Genomic DNA, 9,404 nt, shown 5'->3' with positions numbered 1-9,404 from the left:
CATTGTTCATTATAGTCTAAGATCCCATTTTAGAAAGTCAACAAAATGGAGCCTGTAGATTAGTCCAACTCAACTCTTTAAGAAAAGCACCAATAAAGATTTCTCCATTTATTTGTGGGAATGTGGCTGGAAACACTTGAAAGTCAGTGCAGTTCTCATATTCAAGAACAATACTTAAGGAAAGATGAGAGGTGGTTGAAGCATCATTTTAGAAAGCAAGGTGGCGGACCACACGGCCGAACACATTCAAGTACTGTGGGGGTGGATAAGAGAACATATGAGATACCATTGGAAGAATCAATGCTAAAGCAAAGCACAAAAAAGCCAACTTAGCTAAGCAAATATAGACCATAATTTTGATATGCTCATGATAAAAGAGGGGCCCAAATATTTTATCTTGAAATATCAACTAGATTTCTATCACTTATACTGACTGCTATACATGTTTTGTAAAAGTAGGGCATACAAAAATTTACAAGCAACAGAGAACTTCATGTGTGGAGATAAGGAATTCATGACCTGTACGAGTACGACCCATCACCCATCCTCGGCTGTTGTGGAAGCAAGGTATAAATGCATAATCGTCTAATCGATGCTGCAAAATCCAGATCATTGATTGTTATGTTAATGGGATAGGATAAATATACAAAGAAATAAGTGAAAAACTTAATTGAGAAAATTATAGCATTAGAGCAAGATAACTTAGAAATTAGTAGAACTAACTAAATCTATTTCAGCTCCGTAATTAACCGACTTCAAGTTTCTTTTACAATATTTATTACAGAATTACATGTGATCCTTCTAATAATATGTAACCCAATTTCAAGAACATAATTCAAAAAATTATTTAAAGTAGCATTTTTTTTTTCATTTTAACCGACAGAGCTTACGAGTGGAAATTGTGAAAGTCTCTGAAATGACTGGATTCCACTGGATAAAATGTCAGGTGAGTATGCCAAATTTTCCCAACACAAACAAGTCTGTCCAAGACATCATGACCTACTCAAATTATTAATCAAAGGGTCACTACATCTCTCTACATGGAACTATTCTGTGACATCTGACAGACCTGAACTTACAGGCTTACAGCACATGCAACCTCGACAATCAGAGTCCGACAATTACATCATCAACATATGTCCTTAAACGTCGAGTTTCTACCCGACTCATCATTAACTCCTTAAGTTGGTGAAGTTATATCTAATAAATTTTTCTTGCTGCTATAGTTTAATTAAGTCACAATGAGCAGATGTCTAGGCATATAGCCAAAACTGTGAACAGTTGAGAACTATCTCCGGGTGTTTCAGACTTTCAGATGTTCAGAACTTCTTCTCATCATTACAACCTCAAGCATCTAGTTGAACCATTGACGTCTCTAACTCTCTAAAGTATGTTCTTGGAGGGTTTACACTTCTTTTTAAGGGTATGGATATAACCTAATAAAAATATTTCATCATGTTCGGGAAAAGAAATATATAGCAAAAACAATTATATGATTACGCTACAACAAATTACTCCGTAGTTGCTTCTCTTTTGTATCACTCCATACTGGCTGATTGTAGTAATAGATGTGACATCAAATACACCTTGATAAACATATATGACAAGAAAAGGCCACAAAATGGGAAATGAAGTTAAATTCTATAATATAACACTCAAATCAACAAATTAAATCCTTCGCAATTTTACCAACCATACTCAACAGTCACATGACATTTGTCACTATTTAACTGATTTTAAATCTATTCTAGACAAAAACGGTGAATACGTAATTACGTACCTATTGTTGAGACGGTATCACGAAGCATTAGTTTCAGGCAAAGGTTCACGATCACGGATAGACATGACAGTTTCAAAAGCACCAACCAGAGCTTTGACCTTACTATTCCTCATCTTGACAAGCTTGCTCGCAGTTTCTTCAATCACATTGTTCAAGTCTATACTGTCTTTTTTACCAGACGTTTCTTGCCGTCTCAAATGAACTTTCTTAGGTTCGGGTCTAGTATCAGAAACTTCATTAGCCATACGATTTCCACTCTTCAAGCTCTTCTCATCCCCCACTTCAGCACTTTGATCCTCTCCCAAGATTCTTCCTCTCTTAAACTGGAGTTTCCTTACAGGATTGCTTGCAACTTGAGCATTCACCACGCTCCCGCTTCTGAATTTAACCATCAATGCCGAACCCTCTTTCTCATCCGGTTGACATATGCTTGTCCCTTCAGCCTTTGTTTGGAGGCTCACATTTCCTTTAGCTCTAGAAATATCTGTTTTGGATCCACCCTCTTTTGTAGCTATGCCAGTCGCTTTGGCATTAATAGAGTCTGATATTTGACGGTTTTCTCCTTTTGGTCGAGAAGCCCATCGTCCTGAGGAGGCAACTGACTTATTGGTTTCACCATCACACAATGCTTCCCGAGTACTTGATGACTCTTCATCGCGAAGAGAAGACCTCAAAGCTTTTCCAGTGTTAATGACATTTGATTTGACCATATACGTGGATTTCTCAAACACAGCACGAGATTTATTGAATTTGGAATCTTCTAAGTTACTCCGACAGCTTGAGCTAGAGAAACTTTTACGATTCTTGCAAAGCGTTCCTTCCTTGCTTGGGGATTTCTCCAGCGGAGTTCTTGGGGATTTACTCATTGGCTCCTTTGCTTTCACCTTTCTACTTCCGCTCAAGCTACATGCATCCTTGGTTTTATTTTCTTCAACTTTTTGGCTTGAATTTACGTGCATTGTTTTCTTGACAGCAGGATAATTAATTTTACTTCTACTAACTGCATTTCCAAAAGTTGGAACTGAGTATAGTTTTGTTTCACTTGGCATCCGCCTCATCGTTGACTGACTTCTTCTTTTAGGAAAATTTGTACCCTTAGTAGGCAGTAATGAACTTCTCTCCGGGATTGGACCAGGAAGAGAGAGGCGTCGGCGCAGTGGTTTGGGCACCAAGGGCCGAGACTCTCTAATTGTTCCTAAGAGGGGTCTCTTTGTCACATTCTCCAGTTCATGTTCGAGACCAGGTTTGCACAAATCGTGACAGGAACCAATTGAAACACTACGATAACGAGACTGGACAGTGAACTTGTGGTCTGGACCAACTATAGTTACAGAGGAGTTTCTCTTCAATGATTCTGACCCCCTCTCCTCAATGTCTTTTGCTGTAGCCTCTTCCATTGTTAAACCACTGTTTTTCATCATATCACCACTTTCAGGCTCGCATTTGTCAGCGTTTTCCTCCGTCATTGTTTGTCCAGCAAATAAAATACAACATGCTGGAGAGTAGTGACACTGACACCCCTGAAGCAATGGTCAATTCACGTAAGTTTAAAGAACTATTGGAGTAAAAAAAAAAAACTCTTGTCAATTATTCAAAAAATTACAAGGACAGAACTATTGATATTAGTCAAAAGTTAGTTAGACAACAAATCCGTCTACAGACGCTATTTAAATGCATTTAGGCATAAGATATGCTTTAGGAAATCTGATTTAGCACATAACAGGAAAGAAGTCAAGACAAAGGCAATGCTGCTTGAAATCCCTACACGTCTTTGCTACTCTCTCTTGAGAGAGGATATAAACTAACAATTCTAGGACTCATTAACAATTCCTAAACCAGCGCTAGCCGAAAAGTCCACACATTTTTGCTTACTGTTCCTTAAAAGTAGACATTGATATTTCTCTTTATATATCTTCCGCAACAAAGAGGTCTAGTTTTTTTCATTTTATTGTCATGATCTCTTTAGCTCAGAGATTACAAATTTCTCAGGCCAGGAATACAACCTGTGTATGTAAATTCAAGGTTTATAGCTTATACTAACTGTACTATCTTGTTGGACTCCAAAGAAGACGACGTAATACTATATGATTTACGTACCAGAACATATCAAGTTTCCCTCACAGAAGCAAAAAAAAATGAACAAAGAAATTCAGAAAATGCTGCTTTCTTCCTCCAAAACTAGATGTCACTCAGTCACTGTATATCAGTAGAGCCATACTTCTAGATTTATAACGGTCTACCCGCCGGGGCACCTAGTATCCTGAATTTCCTGTGTATCCCAAAACACGTGCGCCTATAGGGTTCACCCGCTGAACAACAACAATGTTACCCCAATGCCTCAGTAGCTCCCACTAGTGGCAGGGTAGGGGTATCGATGTATTTGATAGAGATAATTATCTTGTTATATGAGAAAATTAAAAGATTTCTTCATAAGACACAAGCATGCCCTTGAGATCAACAAAATCATACAAGACAGGAGCCTAAGAACACTAAATTTAATGTTCCTCCATGGTTAATAACAGCGTGGGTTTATGTATTGAGCACATGCTAACATGCAAGTCAGTAGATAAACGATTAAACCTTCTTCACTCAGATTAGCTTTAAGCTTTGAGACCTACTCCGTAACTATTAACTACCCTTTGCCACAATTCAATATCCATTTAACATAACATCACAGTCAAACCCAGACCAAAAGTTTCACAATGACCGTCTTTAAGCTCACACTTACACAACCAGGTGCAAACACGATCACATACATTTTGACACCTCTGAACTAAACATTCAGATACGGCATTATCATGACAAATTATGAACGACAATCAACAAGCCTATATACAAGAGATATCATCTTCACTAGTCAACAAAAGTCAAAACTCTAACCTATAAACCCGACATATATCCATGAGACCATGATCCATCATACAAACCGAAGAATAGGTTTCATGTAAATTACTTACAATGACATGGAAAATGTTCATTTCAAAATGATCATACTGAAACACTGTATAATTACATGATAATACGAGAACACCTAAAAATCCCCATTGTATAACCCTTAAAATCATTTAACACATTAAAGATAATAATATCTACCGAAAATTGATACCAACATATTAATGCATATCCACAAAATTAGTGAAGATATCAACCCAAAAAATGAATTGAAAATCCCCAATTCACATTCATTTCCTATTTGCACCAATAATTAATCGCAAATAAACAAAGCACCCATATCATAAAACATAATTATCGCAAACCCATTTGCATTCATCATTCAAACATTAGAAAAATCATAACTGTACCAGTAAATATATAATTTTTCACATAATGCACCTCTAATCAAACCTGAATATTTAATCTTAGTTATTCATCATGCAAACAATAGAAAGATCATAACTTTTATTATCAATACATTTGTCTATTTGTGATTACATAGACGTAAAATACTCCCTCCGTCTCAATTGTTTCTTTACCTTTATATTCTTTGTGAGGGGTATTTTAATGAAAGGTAAACAAATTATTGGGATTTGGGACGGAGGGAGGAGGGAGTACATAATTAACGCAAACCCATTAACATTCATCAATCAAACAATGTCAAGATCATAACTTTATCAGTAAATATTCAATCATTCACATGATGCACTTGAAATAAAACCTGAATTAAATTAAAATATACTTAAAAATAAAGAAAATGGTACGTACCTTGTGGAATTTTCCAAATTAGAAGAGGAAAAAAAGGGTTAAAAAAGGGTGTGTGAAATAAAAATGTGCATGATTTTTAATCTTTATCCATCGTATTTTAAGGAAGGAAGGTGTTTTAAATGGCGTGATCACAGTAACGCAATGAAAATGTTATGAATTGGGGAGGAGGACAAGGCCCGCCAAAAAGAAACGGCCATATGTCTAAGTAGGGATGGCAGTGGGCCAGGACCCGACCCAGACCCTGAGGGTCGGATCCTAATGGATCAGGTATGGGTCTCATTTTTTCAAACCCAATAGATATGGGTCTTAAGAAAATATTTCGGGTCCGGGTCTAATTTATGAGACCCATACCCGACCCTTAGACCCTTTATTAAAGAAAAAAAAATCAAAATCACAACTTTTCTCAAATTCATACCTGATCGATAAACCCAACTAAAGTTTCTTTCTCTCCCCCTCATCCCATAAAGTGATAAAATCCAACCAAACTCTTCTGACAATACCACCACTGCACCACTGACAAAAGAAAGCCACCACCACGACACTGATACGCGACTGGCAATCACCTCTCTAATAGACGGCGACAACCACCATTAACGACAGATTAATAAACTCATAATGTTAAAGTAGTATGAATTTTTTTTTTAATATTATAGACCTCATAGCTGTTAATCTTATTACTAAAGTGGCTGAAATTCGGACCTGCGGGTAGACCCAGACCCTTGGGTCCTCAAATTTTAGACCCTTGCGGGTCTGGGTCGGGTACGGGTCCAAAGGGAAAATCTTGGGTCCGGGTCTAGGCGGACCCTACCCATTGTCATCCCTATGTCTAAGCACATATTCCTGCACCCGGATTTTTGGGCAAGACGGGTTTACATTAAATTAGTGTAAGTATGTTCGCGACAGAAATCTATTGATTATACGATTTATTATATACGATTTATTATAATTAGGGTCTTGTTTGGTAAATAGCGAATTAATATTAGCATAAGCAGATTTGACTAGCAGAATGATTTAACAGGTTTGACAAGCAGATTTATTTAGCAGAATTGTTTTCGAGGTGTTTGGTAATTGACGGTTTTAGATTAGCAGGTTGTTTAGATCCTTTGTAAAATGACAAATAAGGATATGAACAAATTATTTATTATATATATAAAATGAAGGTTAGTATATTTTAAGGGGGTAAATAAGATAATGTTTTTTTCTTTCCAATCCGCTAACCCAATATACTGGTAGGAGCAGCATATTGTAAAATAGTATTTCAATATGCCATTAACCAAACGCTCTAAATAGCATATTCGTAAGTCAAACATGCTAAATCTATCCAATATGCTGAAATTTGACCAATATGCCATTTACCAAACAGAGCCTAGGTTTGGTGCCCGGCTACGCCCGGGCTACCTTTACTTACCATTTAAATTTTATTTTCTATGAAATATGTTTCGCTAAATTTGGTTAACACATACATTTACAATTTATATCTTGAAATTATGATAAGACGTAAAATTAATCAACCAATTATGTGACACGTTCACCACTCCCGCTGACAATATTATTACTTTCATAACATCCATTATGTTCACTACTTCTTCGGTTAATGTTGTTTGTTTAACTACTCCTGCTATTTTTACGGTTAACCCGTTAGTTTTGTCAAACTCCTATATTTAAATAAATTAATATTTTCTTAAAATCGAATTGTTAAATAATTTTCCATACTCTCTCCGTTGTTCCTACTTCTTACTGTTACTTTCATTAAATATTTTGTGACTACTATTGTACTATTACTTTCACTTCTCCCGCCGTCATAATTTTTTCTTTCACTACTCCCGCATTTATTATTGTTAATTTCACTACTCTCATTGTATGATATTCACTACTCTGGTTGCTATTATAGTTGCTTTTACTACTCACATGGGTGGTTACTATCATATCATAGTAATTGATTATCTAGTTGTATTAGATTTATATATTTAAATAAATCTTAAATTAGAATAATTTTTAAGAGCAATCTTTATTATTGACTAATTAAATTACAAATCTAATGAATTATGGAAAATTATATTTTTGAAAATCTAGATTGATTTATTTACCTTTTAAAAGTTTCCAAAATATAAAATACTTATATTATATTATATTCGTGTATGTTAAATAATTAACATCTTTATACTAATTATTAATATGTCATAAGTGAGGCATGTTATTTTAAGGAAAATCACCATATTATAGTGTTCTCTAAATTTATACTTCAACTAAAACTATATAATAATTACATTGAAGTTCCTTGATCGGTTCCATCACACCATGCTTTGATTAAAAACTATATAGTGTAATTAATTTGTATAACTTTCTTTAATTACATTGAAGTCCCTTGGTTTCTGGATTTAATATATAGTATTGATTTAAAATAGTTGGATATCTATTTAACTACTTTTAAACCCGTGCAAAAAAATGTAATTTTCAATTGTTGTATTTTTATCGTATTTCTTTATCATATTGTTTGTGTGCTCTCACATGCAATTAACCTAAATCCCTAATTCGACATTAATGCATGTTAAATTACGTGTTCACCGACTTACTTAATTCTCACATGCTAGGATTAATTTATTGGATGTTGCATTGCATGCATATAACCTTCAACATATCAAGTATAAATAATTTCCCTAATCATTAGTAGAGGCCGCTATCGAGGCGGGCGGGATTAGGTGTTCGATCAAAAGAGCTTCCTAATACGTACCCTCACCCCTTACTCCAGATCTCTGTAAACATCCGTGTTCATTGACATCCACGAGAGTCATTCTAGACATAGAATGCTAAGGGTAACGAGTTCTTGGTGTTCATGTCACTACTTTGTGTCTTGACATGGCACGAGGTATTGGAACGGTTTCCAATTTTCCATAATAAATTGGTGGCGACTCCACCAATGCAAAAGCTTGCTCGCTTTCTCCCGAGCGACCCCCGTGGGCCCGCGTCCATAGTTTGGCGACTCCGCTGGGGAAATACATTTACGTGTAACCAAGGGTGAAACTTGAACAAGGTTAGGGAATAGTTTGTACAAGACAGTTGTTGGTTTTCATAAATCGGTCTTCCTAGATCGTTTATTTGGCCTTCCTAGGCCCAACCCAACCCATTCGACCAATCGTCCCGTCTAAACGATCCAAGTTCTTATTTGGGCCTAAGGATGGATAGCGATTGACGTCAACTATACCATGGTACTTACTCCTATTTGTATCAAGGACTTTCACTACTCGAGTGGAATAGGAATCGGCCTTACTCCTGTTTGGTACGGCCTCTCCACAGACCCCGAGTTTGATTGTTCGGTATGGCAACCCACCCTTTAAACCAAAACCTTTTTTAATGCACTCAGCATCCCGTTATAATGCCTGTATATATATTTGTATAAACACGTGATCACCTTTCTAAACAAAACCATGACGAATTTTTTAAAATCAAAACCTCTTTTAAAGATGTTAAATTTTCGAAATAGGCCTAAAATTAGCGCAAAGAACCAGTCGAAACTCTGTCCAACTGTCAAGACAAAAATCGGGCCTCAAAAGCCCATTTCAAAACCTCACTTCGAGTCCACTCCTACAACTACACTATAGTTAACTAGGATGAACATTTCAAAACTTTGTCATTTTCAAACCTCACTTAACGCAAGTGGTACACTTCCACTTCACGAGTCAAAACCTTTCTTTGAGTAAGTGTGCTAGTGTGGTCGATCGTGTTTTGATTCGTCGTCGATCTCTTGTCCAGTTTCCAAGATGCCTGATACTAGCACCACAAGAAACAATCAACCCCAGAATGGTAATGATCGAATCCTAGCCGCGCTCGCTCGTCTCCAAACTAGCCAAGACCAAGTGAATGATCGACTCCACACGATCGAAGGCCGAATCATTGTTGTAGAGACTAGGTTGCCTCCCCCAGG

At 36.4% G+C, this 9,404-nt stretch overlaps 1 protein-coding gene across 2 annotated transcripts; it reads right to left on the bottom strand.

Annotated features, from left to right (window-relative positions):
- Nucleotides 1–331: 331 nt before the first annotated feature.
- LOC141638678 (uncharacterized) lies at nt 332–5,617 on the bottom strand. Of its 2 annotated transcripts, none has more exons than XM_074448024.1 (3): nt 5,483–5,617; nt 1,781–3,300; nt 332–595 (listed from the first exon to the last, which is right to left on the bottom strand). In XM_074448024.1, exon 2 carries the CDS (start codon nt 3,244–3,246, stop codon nt 1,798–1,800), a length of 1,449 nt encoding a protein of 482 aa, XP_074304125.1. In that variant the 5' UTR covers nt 3,247–3,300; nt 5,483–5,617; the 3' UTR covers nt 332–595; nt 1,781–1,797. The 2 variants fall into 2 exon arrangements, with proteins under 2 accessions (XP_074304125.1, XP_074304124.1); XM_074448023.1 differs by lacking the exon at nt 5,483–5,617 and adding an exon at nt 5,254–5,442.
- Nucleotides 5,618–9,404: the final 3,787 nt, after the last annotated feature.

The sequence above is a fragment of the Silene latifolia genome, unplaced genomic scaffold, assembly GCF_048544455.1.
Source record: "Silene latifolia isolate original U9 population unplaced genomic scaffold, ASM4854445v1 scaffold_214, whole genome shotgun sequence".
Lineage (NCBI taxonomy): Eukaryota > Viridiplantae > Streptophyta > Magnoliopsida > Caryophyllales > Caryophyllaceae > Silene > Silene latifolia.
Note: the sequence above shows the minus strand (reverse complement) of the source record. Positions and strands in the feature narration are given on the sequence as shown.